General features: G+C 44.8%; 1 protein-coding gene across 3 annotated transcripts in view; it reads right to left on the bottom strand.

Moving 5' to 3' along the window:
• The window catches only part of plppr1 (phospholipid phosphatase related 1), a 125,969-nt gene that overhangs the window by 11,188 nt on the left and 96,860 nt on the right, over positions 1 to 17,921 (bottom strand). For 2 of the 3 annotated variants that reach the window (XM_068028951.1, XM_068028953.1), the window contains 2 exons: positions 13,180 to 13,430; positions 2,295 to 2,471 (listed from right to left, as the gene is read on the bottom strand). In XM_068028951.1, the coding sequence (XP_067885052.1) occupies positions 2,295 to 2,471; positions 13,180 to 13,430 (428 nt within the window). The remainder of the gene's footprint in view (positions 1 to 2,294; positions 2,472 to 13,179; positions 13,431 to 17,921) is intronic. The other variant, XM_068028952.1, reaches the window with a different exon arrangement.

Below are 17,921 nucleotides of genomic sequence, written 5' to 3'. Positions count from 1 at the left end.
ACGTCACAGTCTGTGACATTCAGGCAGCTGCCAGGACTAAAGATGGCGCTGCTCAAATAAACCCATGGCAGCACACAATGGCCGGAGAGAGCGAGTGGGCAGGGGAAGCAGGGAGTGAGTAGCCGGAGGCGGGGGGGGAGGGAGCGGGTGGGGGGGGGGGGGAACAGAGTGGGCAGGAGAGGGAGGGAGAGTGGGAGGGGGCGGAGAGCTGGTGGTGGGAGAGCGGGGGGGAGAGCAGGCAGGAGGGGGTGAGCAGGGAGTGACCGGGCAGGTGATGGGGAGGAGGAGAGAGCGGGCAGGGTGGGGGGGGGGGGGGGGGTGGAGGAGGAGAGCGCACCCGCCACCACCAAGGTCTTCGGCTGCTCTCTTCCCGCTTCCCCAATGCTCTCTCCCCACTTCCCCCCTGTTCTCGCAGCTTGGCGCAGTCTGATGATGTCAACGGCCGGCTGCGTTGTCAAGAATCACTTTGTAAAAAGTATACATCGTGTAGTTCTGTCATTAAAGTCCATTTTTCACTGAGCCTTCTGTTCCTGTCCTCTCAAGGGCACACAGTTAAAAATCAGCAACACAGCCATCTACAGCTTTCAGCTCGACCTGCTCTGCACAATTTAGTGGCACTGAATTCCCTTTGGAGAAGCAGAGTTGTTAGTTTTCCCAAAGTTCTGGAACTTCATCTGTCCTCTCGTCCTGGTCCTGCTTAAACGCAGGGGTGTAAGATGAAATAAAGGACACTGATTGTATGGGAGAAAATGCCAGCAGTAAAGAACAGTTTCCATTTTCACCTTAAGTGGGGGGTTATCAGGTGGCATTGTGGCAGTGCTGGAGTTTAACCAATGTAAGAATAGGAATAGACTGGATTTTAAGTGCTGCTTCTGTTCCTAGAGAGAGCTGATATGTTCCTGGCTGATACAGTGGGCGTTGACTGTCACGATCTCTTCACGAGGGAGCTGGATTGGTTCCTGACTGGGGCGGAGATTGCATCAGATAGAAGCTAAGTGCCTTTATACATAACACTTGGTCCTTGTGATCTGCTGGACTGGTTTCGATCACCTGAGGTGGTCAGAGGGATTTTCCAGTGTATTTATTCCCTCAGTGGCTCTGGGTTTTTTCTCTGCTTTGTCTCCCCCACGCTGGCTGCGGATTAAGGAGGGGGGAAGGGAAAAAATGTTTCGTCATGATGCTCTGACCATCATGGAATGGGGTAGCCTTTTCCTGCCAATTTGTTTTGTATGCTTGGATGCTGGGTTGCAGGATATGGATTTTCACTTCCCAGTCCTAACTAGCTGTCTAGGGAGGGAGGTCACAATGAACAAAGGTGAAACGGTCATACAGAGTATGGGCGAGGAATTAAAGAAAAATTACCAGGCAGCAAATAGTACTATTTCTGTGCATTTATCCACAACTGGTTGACAAATAATAGACACCCGGGAAAGATGTCTGCTCAGCTTCTCAGATAGGTGCCTGGAGCTGGGAATGTAAAGGAGGAGAGGAAAATTGATTCTACCTAATCTGTACAGAGTTAGTTGAACTCAGCCAGGTCAATGGTGAGAAGTTGTCACTGGCCCCTGTATTCTAGGACATGGGGGGATGGGGAAATGAACCAGGTTGCCTTGCACCTGATCATTCTCCCAATGACCCCTGCTGGAAGGTACATTTTCTGTACATTGGTGAAGAATTGGCCCCTGCAACTAAAGCAAAATACTGCTGATGCTGGAAATCTGAAATAATAGATGCTGGAAATACGCAACAGGTCAGGCAGCATCTGTGGAGAGAGAAGCAGAGTTAAAAAGGGTTTCAGGTCGAAGACCTTTCATCAGAACTGGGGTGTAAGGTGATGAAGTGAGGCCTTTGCTAAGGGCAGTTCATTCAGGGTCAGAGAGGGGAAGGTCAGTGGGTATTATGAATACATGGCAAGAGGTGAGATTGGAAGAAGGGATGGAGTCAGAAGAAAGTGAAGGGGAAGATTAGGGAATGGCCTGTTTCGGCATGTTGTGCAGGCTGACAGTCGGGGGAGAGTAATCAGTTGGGCAAGGCCCCAGCCTCTGTCACCAGCTTCAGTAGAGGAGGGGAGAATGTTCAAAGTGGGAGAAAAAGCAATGTTGAGTCTGGTGTGAAACGCCTTGGGCCGATTTCCTACATTAAAGCAAGTTGTTGTTAAGGGGAATATTTTGTTTAATGGACATGCGTAGCTTAATATAAATTCTAACTTTTCTTAGACATAGCCACACTGCGATGGCGTCTCCAATTTGACACGTCTGTAAAGCTTTAGTGTTAAAAAGATAAGAGGTACTTACCAAAAACAAAGCTACTGTGCTGCCCAGTATGAAGCCTGCAATCACGTCGGAGCAGTGATTGCGATACTCAGACACCCGGTTCAATCCTGTTAAAAAAGCAGCGCAGAGAGCCCCCAAGCACAACACCGGTTTGGCTAACCTGCTGCTTTTGGTCTTTATCGTGCTTGTGATGTACATCTGAAAAAGAATGAGATCACACAGCTAGATCAATGTTAAAAAAAAAATCACAGGTCGGTGTGGAAGCAACACCAGGAATCCCAATGAATATCGATGATGCAATGCTGAGTTGTGTGACGTTTCCTACATTACTTGCGTGAGGTTGTGAAGATACAATATAAATGGAAGTACTTTCTGCATTTCCAATGAACGTAAATATTATCGTCCATTCACTTTTTTCTTTGCGGTAAAGGTTACCAGGACTTAAAAACACAAACCAAAATATTCAAAAGTAAAAGACGGGTTTTCCACTATGTTACTCCATTCAATTTTGTTTTGTTTTTTATAGAAGCGACATTATAATATGCTGATTGAAAAATGTGAAGAGATGTGCTCCGAATAATTGACTACCTAAAATTCCAAAAGCACCAAAGCGTTCAAAGTCTGCAATCCCTAGTCATTCAGTTTTTGGTTATGCTAGGTGGAATATTTACAGTAAATATTCACAGGGTGAATTTAGACGTCGGAGGAGATGCAAGGCAAGCAGAGTTGCATCTGTCGCCAGTTATACCTATTCAACAACAACTTGTATTTACATAATACATTTAACATAGTAAAACGTTCCAGGATGATTCACAAAAGCACAATCAACAAAATTTGACACCGAGAGGTATTAGGACAGGAAAGAGGTAGGTTTTAAGGAGCGTCTTAAACGAGAAGCAAGTAGAGATGGGGAGATGGTTAGGGAGGGAATTTCAGAGACTTGGGCCCAGGCAGCTGAAGACACGGCTGCAATTATAGAGCGATGAAAATCAGGATGTACAAGAGGTCAAACTGGGAAGAGCGCAGAGATCTCATAGTTGTCGGGCTGGAGGAGGTTACAAAAATAGGGAGGGCAAGGCCATGTGAGGATTCAGATCCATTAAAGAACTGAATATCAGACAGGATGTATAATGGGCAGCAGATGCTATGCAGACCCACCCAACTCGAATTTCACACTCCACATCTTTCACTGAGCTTCTACACCCAGCAATTATGAGAACATGCGTGGGAATCCTGTGTTGCAGCTGTGCTTTATTACAGAAAACCCTTTCTCCCCTCCCCAACACTTTGCAGTCAGGAAAGCAGAATGGGCCAGATCATCAATCCCCTATCCTACCAACACCACCCTTTCGTCAAACTTTGCCCTGCCCTTTTGTACATGGGTGAACAGGAATGTCCATCTAGATTTCCTTTTGAACAGAAGTCCTTCATTGAGAACATAAGAAATAGGAGCAGGAGTAGACCTCAAGCCTGCTCTGCCATTCAATATGATCATGGCGGAACCTGTATCTCGACTCCGCCTTCCCTTTTGATTCTTAGTGTCCAAAAAGAAAGACAGTTCAACAACATCCTGTACTCATTCACTCCACCCCCATAAAATAAATGCAGAGCGAAGCCTTACTGTTAGTGGTGGGAAAACAACACAATACATTTAGCATTTACTGAGTTGCAAGCAGAGCACAGTACAAACAAGCATTACATCATTCAGCTAACCAGCATGACGCAAGAAAAATAAAGCTTGGTAGTAAAAGAAAGCTAAGAAAAGCATTAACAAAGATGAATTGTTTAAGTCTTACACAGCATCCTTAATTGGTTTATTTAGGAAAATAATACATAGTTCGACCACTAGAAGGCATTAAGCACGTGCATAAATTAGATTCTTTGCGACAGGGCTACACTGAAACATTCATGCCAGCATAAAGATAAATCACTCAACATCAGTTTAAAGTCGCGTTCGGAGGCCTCTGCAAATATAGAGCCTCAATGAAGTCATTTAAAGGAGATTAATGGCAATGGCATCCAGCCCGAGCCTTCTCTTGGAAAGGTTTAAGCCAGGAGATTATTTTAATCCAAAACCACTAAAAGAAAACATTTCCTCAGTTAAAACTGTAACTTTACATGTATTTTGATGGACTAGAACATCGTTTATCTGATGTTATCCATGACAGCACAGAGAAAGGAACTGAAATAAAATGTGTTGATACAACTGCACACTTGGCTGAGAGCTGTAAAAATCTGCCTCATATTAACAGGGATTTTGCTAACTTGTGGTCATAAGGCAGGTTATACAATCCAGACCAGTAGAATTGAATATTCCTGTCAGTGGCAATTAGTGAAGGGAAGTGCAGTAGAATGCGGTATACTGGGTTGTTACTGGGTTAAATTTGCTAATCATGATGTATACCTCATCACAGGAAGTCATGTAACACCACAGGCTGAATTTTACGCCGCCCCAGCGGGTCGCATGGTGGCTTGGGGGCGGCGTAAAATTGAGCGGGAGGCTCCGGGAGGCCTGCCCGCCCGCTCCTGCCTCTGGTCAACTTTACGGCGGTCGGGCGGGGGGTGGGAAACGGCCCGCCCACCCGAGGCCAATCAAGGCCCGGAAGTGGGGGGGGAGCATGGCAGTAGGGCACAGGGTGCCCGATTGAGGGCCACCCCCACCTCCCAACCCACCCCCGGGACCCAAGAGACCCCCCCACTCCCCGCAAACGACCACTCCAGTCTCACCAGGGAAGGACCAAAACCCCTGGTGAGGCATGCCCACCATACCTTCACTCATGGCTCCGCCTGGTCGGCTGGGCTGCAGTCCCAGCAGTGGCCACCGCTCCCAGTGGCGCTGCTGGGACTAAGAGCTGCCAGCCCGCTGATTGGCCGGCAGCTCACTGAGGCAGGACTTCCTCCCTCAAGCAGATGGAAGTCCCGCCTTGGGACAATTAAAGTCCGGGGACCCATAAAATGTGGGATGGATCCCTGGGCTAGGAGGAAGCGGGTTCGCCACTGACTTTTATGTCGGTGGCGAATTCCCATCCACCTAAGGTAAAATCCAGTCCTACATGTGTGGATCCCTCGTGTAGAGACTTGGATGATGTAAACCATAACAGTAAGATGTGTTTAATAAAGCTCCCATTTCTTTTACCCCATCTGACTCTTCAAATATTCTGCACTAGACAAACAGTAAGCAAAATATTACAGGAAGCACTATGTAAAACCTCGTAAGAATGCTGCAAGAGTCAAACAGCAATTTTTTAAACCAGAAACCAAGTTTTAGTAAATGTCAAATGCTGACCTAACTGAGTATCAGCAACTTGAAATAAATTGTACACAGTGTAACATTTAAACGCCATCCTTTGTACTGTATTTTTCATGGGGATTTTGCAAATTATAAAACAACGGTACTGATTTGAAAAAACATATCAAAGGGTTATGGTCCCTGTAGTTTTGGTGCAGTCTAATCTCCTTCTTACGGGTTTCAATCTGAATACCTCCAGCAAACGTTATGTTTAAGGTGGCACCGTTACTCTGTTTTCTTCAATCTATGAGTTTGCTGGTGAATTACATCCTCTGAATTCATAAAACTAAATGCAGTTCAGCAAAGACTTTTCATTGTTATTTTAACAGGCTCAAAAAGGAGGCTCACTACTACCTTCTCAAATAGGGATAGGCAATAAATGCTGGCCTGGCCTATGACACACACATCCCATGAACAAATAAAAAAAAGCTGGAGGAACACCAGACTTCTATCAGCACTTGTGGGGTGGGGGGGGGGGGGGGGTGGAGAGGAAGGGGAGGGGACAAGTAATTAAAGCATCAATCATTTCTTTTTGATTATATTCTCTCAATAGTTGCACTTCATTCTCCTGTGATCATATTTTCTTTTTTCTTTAATTTTGATTTCCCTTTCCCACTTGTGCAATATGAATAGGAAATCTACCTACAAGGCCAATCTACCACCCTACTATGAAGCCATTGCAGTCAGTCCTGATGAAAGGCCAGCGTTACATAGAATTACATAGTATTTACAGCACAGAAACAGGACATTTGGCCCAAATGGTCCATGCCAGTGTTTATGCTCCACACATGCCTCCTCCCATCCCTCTTCATTTAAAACCCTATTTGCATAACTTTCTCTTCCTTTCTCCCTCATACCTAGTTTCCCCCTTAAATGCATACAATGATTTGCCTTCAACTGCTCCATGTGGTAGCAAGTTCCACATTCCAATCTTTCTCTGTGTAAAGATGTTCCTCCTGAATTTCCCTATTGGATTTATTAGTGATGGTCCTATATTTATGGCCCTTTGTTTTGGACTCCCTCACAGGTGGAAATATTTCCCCTCTATTGTGAGCCTCCCCTTCAACTGATGCTGAGCCTTTACATGCCACGTACATACAATTTTCCTTTTTTACCACTAGATGCACCCTAGTCTGCACATGAAGGGCTAGATTTTATGGCGGCCTGCCTGTGCAGGCCGCACGTTAAAGAGCCACAGTGGCTCATATAAATAGCCAGGGCAGACCACCCCAATCACATGGAGGAGGCGGGCTGTCCGTCCCAGGCAGGCGCTGACGCCATTTTTAAAGAGCTGTCAGCCCTATCAGGACAATTAAATATTTAAAGTGAGATTGAATTAAAATAAATACATTTCTTCTGCCCCTTCTCCCAACCCCCAGCATATCAATTAAATTAATTATTTGCCCTTTCCCTCCCCAAAAACACTTACCTTCACAATCTGACCTTCCCCCCCCCTGCCGCTTCCAAACCGCCGGGGTGAAGATCAGGGCGGGACTTCAGGAGGTGACAGGAGAGTCATTTATTCAGGTAATTTACTTTATTTAAATATTTAAATTGTGATCCTATCTCCAAGCAGCTGGGGTGTGGGGGGGGCCGCCACGAGGCCTCGCTGCCGCCAACAATATTGGGCCGGGCCCTGCCGGCGTCAAGGTCCGTGGTGGGCCTCATCCAGGGCCATCTTCATACCACCCACCGTCGTCGAGGCCGCTATAGAATCCAGCCCGAATAGAGGTATTATCACCTTGGAAACTTCCATTGCCTGATTATACAATCTAAGATCATAAGAACTAGGAGCAGGAGTAGGCCGTCCGGCCCCTCGAGCCTGCTCCGCCATTCAATAAGATCATGGCTGATCTTTTCGTGGACTCAGATCCACTTACCCGCGCTCTCACCGTATCCCTTAATTCCTTTATTGTTCAAAAAGATATCTACCTTAGCTTTAAAGACGTTTACTGAAGAAGCGTCAACTACTTCACTGGGCAAGGAATTCCATAGATTAACAACCCTCTGGGTGAAGAAGTTCCTTCTTAATTCAGTCTGAAATCTGCTCCCTCTAATCTTGAGGCTATGCCCTCTTGTCCTAGCTTCACCTGCCAGTGGAAACATCCTCTCTACTTGTACCTTATCTATTCCCTTCATGATTTGATATGTTTCTATAAGATCCCCCCTCATTCTTCTGAACTCCAATGAATATAATCCCAATCTACTCATTCTCTCCTCATAAGCCAACCCCCTCAACTCCGGAATCAACCTAGTGAACCTCCTCTGCACCCTCTCCAGTGCCAGTACATCCTTTCTCAAGTAAGGAGACCAAAACTGCACACAGTACTCCAGGTGCGGCCTCACCAGTACCTTATACAGCTGCAACATAACCTCTCTGCTTTTAAACTCAATCCCTTTAGCAATGAAGGACAAAATTCCATTTGCCTTCCTAATTACTTGCTGTACCTGCAGACCAACCTTCTGCGATTCATGCACAAGGACACCCAGGTCCCTCTGCATAGCAGCATGCTGCAACTTTTTACCATTCAAGTAATAATCCTTTTTACTGTTACTCCTACCGAAATGAATGACTTCACATTTATTAACATTGTACTCCATCTGCCAGACCTTTGCCCACTCACTCAATGTATCTATGTTCCTCTGCAAAGTTTCACAGTCATCTGCACACTTTGCTCTGCCACTCATCTTAGTGTCATCTGCAAACTTTGACACCCTACACGTGGTCCCCAACTCCAAATCATCTATATAAATTGTAAATAATTGCGGTCCCAACACCGATCCCTGAGGCACACCACTAGTGACTGATTGCCAACCAGAATAGCACTCATTTATCCCCACTCTCTGCTTCCTGTTAGTCAACCAATCCTCTATCCATGCTAATACTTTACCCCTAACGCCATGCATCCTTATCTTATGCAGCAGCCTCTTGTGCGGCACCTTGTCGAAGGCCTTTTGGAAATCTAGGTACACCACATCCACTGGGTCCCCATTGTCCACCTTGCTCGTAATGTCATCATAGAATTCCAAACGATTTGTCAAGCATGACCTGCCCTTCATGAACCCATGCTGTGTCTGCCCAACGGGACAATTTCTATCGAGATGCCCTGCTATTTCTTCCTTGATAATAGACTCAAGCATCTTCCCCACTACAGAGGTTAAGCTAACCGGTCAATAATTCCCCATCTTTTGTCTACCTCCCTTTTTAAACAGTGGCGTCACATCTGCTGTTTTCCAATCAACTGGGACTACCCCAGAGTCCAGCGGATTTTGGAAAATTACCGTCAGTGCACCTGCTATTTCTCCCGCCATCTCTTTTAGTACCCTGGGATGCATTCCATCAGGGCCAGGAGACTTATCAATCCTTAGCTCCATTAGCTTGCCCAACACTACCTCTTCCGTAATAATGATTGTTCCCAGGTCCTCACCTACGTTCGTCTCTTTGTCAATTACTGACATGTTATTAATGTCCTCCACTGTGAAGACCGATACAAAATACCTGTTCAATGCCTCGGCCATTTCATCATATCCCATAACTAAATTCCCCTTCTCATCCTCTAAGGGACCAACATTTACTTTAGCCACTCTTTTTCGTTTTATATATTTATAGAAACTTTTGCTCTCTGTCTTCATAAGGAACCATATTTGTTTCCATTTAATCGGGGGAACCTATTTAGTATTTTGTGTTGACAGTAAGAAATTGAACCTGCTCTTAGAAGATTACTTTCTTGTTCCTTCCGAATTTTTCAGTTGACAACTTTCAATCCTGCATCTCCATCTTCCTGACAGCAACATTAATGAAGAATAATCTAGTCTGACATCAACTAGGTAATTCTTTCTCAACATCAACAATGGCCTGAGAAGTAATGTAGAAATCCAAAATTGCAATGGATTTACAGCACAGAAACAGGCCATTCAGCCCAACTGATCTATGCCAGTGCTGATGCTTTCATGTAAGCCTTCTCCCACCTTAGCTCAACTAACCCTATCAACATATCCTTCTACTCCTTTCTCCTTCAAGTGTTTATCCAGCGTCCCCCTAACGGCACCTATGCCATTTGCCTCAAACACTCCTTGTAATAGCAGGTCGCACATTCTCACCACTCTCTGGGGATAGAGGTTTCTCCTGAATTCTTTATTGGATTTTTTGGTGACTTTCTTATGTTTATGGTCCTTAGTTTTGGACGTCCCACAAGTGGACACATCCCTACATCTACCCTATCAAATCCCTTCATAATTTTAAAGACTTCTATTAGATCACCCCTCAGTCTTCCCATTTCTAGAGAAAAGAACTGCAGCCTGTTCAGTCTTTCCTGAAAGTTATATTGAATTGTAAGTGAAAGGAACAAAATATCATCAAACAAAAGGTCAGTTTTCAACTAGTATGACAGAGGGAAAGACTTAATGGAGCCAGCGGTGCTCCCAGCGCCAGGACGAAAAGGCGGTGGGACTCCCACCTTGGCCATTTGGAACCGCCACCCAACCCCACCCCCGGCTCTTTTTAGCGGCACCAGGCAATTAACTGCCCGGCGCCGGGATCCCCGATCCTTTAAAGACGGGAATCCCACTAGCAGCTCAGTAGTATCGGCAGCGGCGGCCACTGTCAATACTGCACCAGGCCTTGGAACCAGGCCCAGCACTGGAGATCTGGACCAAAGGTAATTGAGGCAGTGTTGCCAGGGCAGGTCCAGCAGGACCCGTAGATGGGGGAAGGGAGGGTGGGCTTTAAGTGTAGGGGGATGGGTGTTCAGGGACATAGGTTGTTTTCCACTGGGGGCCCTCCGTGCACCACAGATTGCCCAAGAAGGATGGAACTCCACCCACCCACCACACCCCCCAACCCTGCACGAAGGTTACCTCGGTTAACTGGGTGACCTCACTGCATGGCAAACGCTCTCCCTGCTGCTGTCTTAATTCCAGCGGCGATGGGAACAGGCCCTTACGTGGATGATAATAGGCCTCTTAAGGGCCTCAATTAGCCTCTGGATGGGAATGCTGTCGTCAGCCTATCCCACTCCCTACTTAATTGAGCTGTGACAGGAAGGCGACGGGCCCTCTGTCCCCCCACCTCTTGTCGCAATTCTATAGGCCTCCCCTGCCTCCTAACCCATCCCTGGGGATCCCATTAAATCCACCCCAGAGTGTGCAATTAGTAGGTGTATTTTGCTGTCAGTGAACATGTGATAGTTGTGCAATCATACTGCTTGGAAACAGGACAGTTTGCTCATCATTTGAGTCCATTTCTTATTCAGGGCAAGAATAATTTAGTGAGGTAGCTAAATTGCTTATATTGGGGTATGCTGGTCTCTGGGAATTAGCCCTTCTGTCACATAAACAAAGATAAGTTACTTCTAACACTTGTCATTAAGTGGATAAAATCTATGACACAGCTAAATGATTTCTCAGGAGTTCAAATCTCACTCTCAAAGTCCCCACTTCCCTCTATCTCACAAACTGTGCACTGGAGTAGATCGGGGGAGTGGGGAGTTTACGAACATACGAACATTAAGTCAGGAATCGCCTGAGTTCATTAGAAATTTAATCCATTTTTAATGAAAAGGGAAATCTGTACACAGAATCTAATTTGTTGAAGTTCAGAAAATTATTTATTGCTTTTCTTTTCAATGTTGATGATGGTTAAGGGATTCATATTTTAATAATAGAAAATGATCATTACCAAGATAAATGAATTACAGCTGCATATCCAGTGTCTTAGGTTCTACTCAGCCATCTAGTAATTGCCAATATTAGCTGAACATGATGCAATGTTGCATTAACAAGCATTTGTATGTGTTGTAGACAGAGTGCAATTTTGTCTTATATTAAACATATTCTATTTCAGTCGTGGACAGTGGGCCCCATTCAGGACAATATTGAAAGACTACACCACAGAAAGCAGTCTACAGAGTCCATTTAAAAACAGATCTACAAACTACAGCAAACAGTACTCATGACCGAAACTACAGCAACTTCTCCCGAGTACAAATGTAACTGACTGCTTCTTGTAACATCTTTGACTCACTGAAATGGCAGCAACTACGGCACTTTTTCATAACTACATTTTCTTAAAAGATTGTTCATTAGCATATTTACAGTCAATCGAGTGCAGCATCCCAGAATGGGAGCTCAGTCACTACTTCTCATTTTGAAAGAACTCTTTAAAAATAAACATGAGGGAGGGGCTTCAGACCCATGGGCTGCTGGTGTAAATTCCTCCCTGGCGCTAATGTCACAATATGGAAAAAGATCATGTACATGCAGGAAGCATATTTAAATGTTAAACATTTACAAACACACAGAGTGCCACTCTTGACCATCTCTCATTCCAACTCACTGAACCTGATTCTAACCTAACCCACCAGTAATAATGGGGCATGTGCGGGTCGGACGCCTGATTTAAACCCCGGCTGATCTTTTAGCTCCATTGCCCCAATTTTAACCTAAAATCAGCCAATTATTTCTACAACCTCAAATCTATGGAACTCCTTGACTCCTTTGCTCTTCCTTTTGCTCCATCTTTATATATTTAAAACCCAAACTCAAAGCCACTGACCCACTACTCTATGGATTTACCTAACTCCTCTTTACCTCCTTTCAGTATTGTCATGTACTGTTGTCCTTCCCCTGGGTTTCTCAATGAAACAAGACTTCATTGAATAACAGCCTTGCATCGTGATTCCCTGAGATTACAGCCTACAATACATTAGCATTAACAGGAGCAAATCTGGAATTAGGTTTGATTTGCTTTTGAAAAATGTAAGTCTACAGAAAAAGTATAACTTGTGTTAAAACACTTCACTTGTTTTATTAAAGTTCCTTGGAATTAGAACTAAAAAAAAATCAATTTTTATTGCAGTCTCCAGCCAGAAAACAAATTCATCTCAACGTGCAATCCAATTTTGCTAAACATGTCGTCCATTATTAGAGTTAACAACTAATTGAATTGTAAAGTCTTAATGGACACAGCTCTCCTGGCAGGTCTCCCAACCTCCATACACTTCAGCTCATCCTAAACTCTGCCACCCTAACTCTGTATCCTAACTCACACCAAGTCCCAGTCACCCATTGCCCCTAAGTTTGTTGACCTGCATTGGCTCTCAGTCCGACAACACCTCAAATTAAAATTCTCATCCTTGTTCTCAAATCCTTCCTCAGACTCACCCCTCCCTAACTCTGAAACCTCCCCCTGCCCTATCACCCTTTAAAATCTCTATGCTTCTCCAGTTCTGGTTTCTTGTGCATTCCTGATTTACGTTACCCACCATTGCCTACAATCTCCCCTAAACCTCTCCACCCCTCTCTGCTCCTTTAAGACATTCCTTCAAATATATTTTTGACCAAGCTTTTGATCATCTGTTCTAATATCTCCTTGTGTGGTTCAGTGCCAAATCTTGTTTTGATAACATTCTTGTGGCCTTGGGATGATTTACTACATTAAAGGTGCTTTATAAATCCAAGTTATTGTTGTAAACATTAGATAAGGAATTTTACGCCACAACCAAACCACCAAAGCTTGGATGGGACAGTAAAATTCAGTGCCAAGACACAAGGGCCTGGCCGTTCAAATGGAAATATATCAGCCATGCGAAGAACACCTGTGATGAAACACACTCTTACCGTAGCATACAAGGCACAGTAGATGCTCAAAGATGCATCCTTCGATGGAAAGGATCTCCGTGCGTTTGCAATGACTTCAGGGTTCCCAGTGCAGATGCGTTCGTTAGTTATGAAGCGGGAATGGGAACGGCAATCAGTTCCTGTGTAATTAGGTTTGCAAACGGTTATAAAGTATGGGGTTAGGCTCCCTGTGACCACTTGGCCTGCGTTTACAAATATATCCGTAGCAAACAGTCCAAATGCAAACACACCTATTGGGGGGAAAAAGAAACACAAAACTGATGAATAGATATTCTTCCTTTCTGTTGTCTGAAATTAAGCTGTAACACTGTTTCACTCAGCCATTTTAAAGGTGTGACATCAAACTCCGCTAAACCTACCTTCCTAACTAATTTTCAGGGCATTCCCATTTTTTAGACCAATGCTTTAAAGCAAGCATATCCAATGTGTTGGAGCTGAAAAACCAGTTTCACAACTAGGAGTGGACCACGTGACCGTGCAGTAATCAAACCTCAATAAACAAAGTTGTGAGTTCCCAATGCACAAAAACATCAAAGCCCTCCAGATGCAATGGGTGGGGGGGGGGGGGTGCAGGGGAGGGGTCAGAACCACCAGGAGTGGGGCAATCGAGAGGGAGTGGGGGGAGGGTGTTGACCAGAGAAAAGGAGGGTGTGTTGACCAGAGTGGGTGTTTGATTGGAGGTTTGAGGGGAGATGACCGTCATGGGAGTTGCCAATCCTGGAAGTGGGGGAAGTGGAAGGTAGTTGAGGGCCTGAGGCGGGCAAGGATAGGAGGCTTTGTGATAAGGGGTATCAGAGGCCTCGAGGGAGATTAGGGCCTGGTGGTGAAGTTTGCTGGGGAGGCCCTTTCACAGAGGCTGCTCGAGCAGTCACCAGGATGCAGGGGTAAGTGTGAAGCCACTTACCTCCTGAATCCACCTAGTCCTCACCTTGAGGAAGTTGACAGGTTCTCCGACGTTTGGGAAATCTGGCCATCAGCAGTAAAAATTCAAAACAGATAAACATACGAGCTAGGAGCAAGAGTAGGCCATTCGGCCCCTTGAGCCTGCTCTGCCATTCTATAAGATCATGGCTGATCTGTTTGTGGACTCAATTCCACGTTCCTGCCTACCACCGATACCATTTGACTCCCTTATTTGTCACGAATCTTGTTTACCTCCACCTTAAAAACATTCAATGACCCTTCTACCATCGCTGTCCGAGGAAGAGAGTTCCACAGACTCACAACCCTCTGAGAGAAAAAATGTTCGATTTAAACTATTTTTCTCATATCTGTTTTAAATGGGAGGCCCCTTATTTATTTGTTTCGTTATTTATCTATTTATTTATTTATTATTTTCTGTATGACAATGAGCCTCTCAGCCTCATTATCATATTCAAAACTGCAACCTGCCTCCTTGGATCAGGTCGGTTGCCCATCTTCCTTCCAGCCTCACTTAAAGCCAGAAATGGCCAAGTTGGAGGTGGGTTTAGGCCCAGGAACAGATTTCCGAGAATTTAACTCCACCCCCCTCCCCCATCACCACTAACCCCCTCAATCCAACCCAAATTCATCTGTTTATCTAAAGTTAAAATTCAATACAATAAATCACACAATATTTACACAAGAATCCTTAGCCCCTGCCAAACCCACTAGCTCAAAGTAGGACTCCTATAGCCAGAAAATGTGAGAGCTACACATATACAAAAAAACACGCCATATACAAACATTTCAAGACCACCATCACCAAAACTCACACAATGCTCAAAAATGTCAAGTCCTCTCCCTGCTCCTTTACCCCCCTCCCCCACTTTCCATCCACACAAAGTTTAAGAACCTAGAAGATTCAGACTTAACTCCGATTTCTGTAAAAAAAAGGATGCTTTCTTATTGCTCTTATTCATTCTCAGGATGTGAGTATTTATTGTCCATCCCCATTACCCTGAGAAGGTGGTAGTGGACTGCCTTCTTGAGCCGTTATTCTGCGTAGTGGTTTGATACAACTGAGTGATTTGCTCAGTCACCTCGGAGCACTGTCAAGAATCAACCATGTTGGAGTGGGGGCTGGAGTCACATAAAGGCCCAGACCAGGCAAGGACAGCAGGTTTCCTTCCCTAAAGGACATGAGTGAACCTGTTGGGTTTCGACAACGATCGAATACTTTATGGTCACTATTACTGATACCAGTTTTTAATTTCCAGATTTTATTTTTAAACTGAATTCAAATGCCGCCGTGGAATTTGAACCAATTATGAAGTATCCTCTAACTTGTCTTCAGGGCCTGAAAAGATTACAGAACTGAAGTTCATCAGAAATATAAATCAGCTCTGTGCCCAATCTGAAAATCTGAAAGGTGGGGGTGTATTGCAGGCTCTATAAAAGGAATTTGTGAGCCAGATTTAGCCCTCAGACTGCATCTTAAACACCCTCACTTCACAGCACAGCCCAAAGGAAGCATTCTCAAACATCAGTCTTGCTCACTCATTCCTGATTCTGCAGTTGAAGTGATCGAGGACATGGGATGGGGTAAAAAAAAAAATTTTTTTTAAACAACCTGCAGGGTGATGGAGACCCTGAAACAAACATGGAGTGGACAGAGCATCTGAGCCTCTCCCCCACCCCGCCAATGTCTGCATGGGGAGATCCCAAACCATTTTGCTGGGGCTGGACATCTTATTTCAATGGCATTGGCAAGCTGCGGGTTCTAATTGGGCACCCTGTTGCAGCTCACCAGCTATGCGAGGGTAGGAAATTGGCCAGATCCTGCCCTGATGGCCTGGCTGATATGTCGGGTCCTGGAGGCATTGCAACAAAGAAGCCAGCAGCTAGCCATACATATTTTCTTACTTTCAGGCGGAGCGTCCCTTCTCCTCCCACAGAAATCAGGGTTAAAACATTTTTTGGGCTATTTTCTGAGCAGCCTGCTCAGTCCCTGCTCAATGCCTGCTACAAATAGGCAGAGTGTGCACGGCAGTAGCACCTCGATTTGCACGTTTAAGCAGCCTAGCACCTGGCTCAGGCGAGCAGGCTACTCACCCATTCACAGCCCGTCTGAACGTCGCATCAGGTGGGCCTTGGGCATCAATGGGATCTGCTCCCTCCCTTCCTCCCTTCCCCCACCAATTTCCAGCTGCTGGTGCCAGTTCCTCAGGTGCAAAAAGAGCAGCTGGTTGGGGACCATTGTCCCACCAACGACAAGCAGAACAATAAGGCCTAAGCAAAGGCCATCAGGGCAGGCAAAGCAATTGAAGGACTAGTAACAATGGGAAGGTCACTGGACAGATAAGCAAAGATGGAGGCCATTGATATCACTATTGAGTGCAGTTCTTTTATGAATGCAAAGTGTCGGTATCACACAAGCACTTAAGATACAGACGTGCTGTAATACTCCTTGGAAGAGGGAAACCATGCCTGAATTTCAACATTAATACAGTATTCTGATCAATCTCTCATCACTTGATTCATGTTACAATCCTAAGTACTTTGTAAATTACCTCTGGAACATGGTACACTTCCTGTGATTACTAAGTGTTATTTAATTTTCCTCTTCAACAGATTAACCTGGGTGTTATGTATCTAATAAAACTACTTGGACACATATACAGATATGTGGAAGGTGATACTGGAACTATAAAATGTTTTGAGCAATTAAGAGCAAGGTTGGGTAATTAAACATGGCTGATTTGTGTTCCTCTAGAATAAAATGAAATAGTCGTAAGGAGAGTGGTAAATCTAAGAATAACTGAAGGATTGTTTCTTTGTTTAATATAGAATGAGGGGAGGGGTAAGGCCATTAATATTTGGTAGCAAGTCTGATACAGTGGAATATTGGTATATTAGCGATCATTTCAAAGTGATAATATTATGGAGTTGATATTGTGGTATAGTGTAGAAAGGTCGTTCAAGGACATTTGTCCTAAATAGCTTGATGTGAAAGCATTCTGTTTTGCTCTTGCCTGATTCCAATCCTCTCCCTAGTTGCTAAACTCTATAGTGCGCAATCTTGGTGTCCTCAAGATGAGCTTCAAACCATTCATCCATACTATCACCAAGAGAATCCATTCCCATCTCCACAATACTGCCCATCACCAAGCCTACCTCAACTCTGCCACTGATGAAACCCTCATCCATGCCTTTGTCACCTTCAGGGTTGGTTTCTCCAACTCTTTCTTTATTCAGTCTCCTGAGTCCCACCTTACATAGACTCCACCTTATCCAGAACTACATCCCATCCGAACCCAGAACTACATCCTATCCTAACCCAGAACCACATCCTACGCCGCACCACATCCCACTCACCTATCACCCCTGTCCTCACCAAACTCCAACGCAAAAAGCATCAATATGTCACTTGCATGTGGTGTCATCTTCGTGAGACACGGCCCCTTGCTTTGTTCGTGATCAGTCAGAGGTTATGCTTTTGCAAAGAGCGTGGGATTGCTGGAATTTGGAACTGGTATACATTGCCACTGAAAGAACTTGAAAAGAACATTTGTAAGAATTCTTCCCAGAGAGGGTGCAGTGTGCAGTTCTTCCACAACTTGTGACTATTTATCTCAGGACTCAGAAACAGCTTTCTCCCCTCTTGTTCTTTTGGCAATTACTGTAAATCTGTGTCCTCTGATTACCAACCCTCCTGCCAGTGAAAACAACTTCTACTTATTCACTCTATCAAAACTTTTCATAATATTGAACACCTATTAAATCTCCCCTTAACTTTCTCTTCTCTAAAGAGAATATAA

The sequence above is a fragment of the Heterodontus francisci genome, chromosome 4 (assembly GCF_036365525.1).
Source record: "Heterodontus francisci isolate sHetFra1 chromosome 4, sHetFra1.hap1, whole genome shotgun sequence".
In the NCBI taxonomy this organism is placed as follows: Eukaryota; Metazoa; Chordata; class Chondrichthyes; order Heterodontiformes; family Heterodontidae; genus Heterodontus; species Heterodontus francisci.
This window is presented reverse-complemented; position numbering and strand designations above follow the sequence as displayed.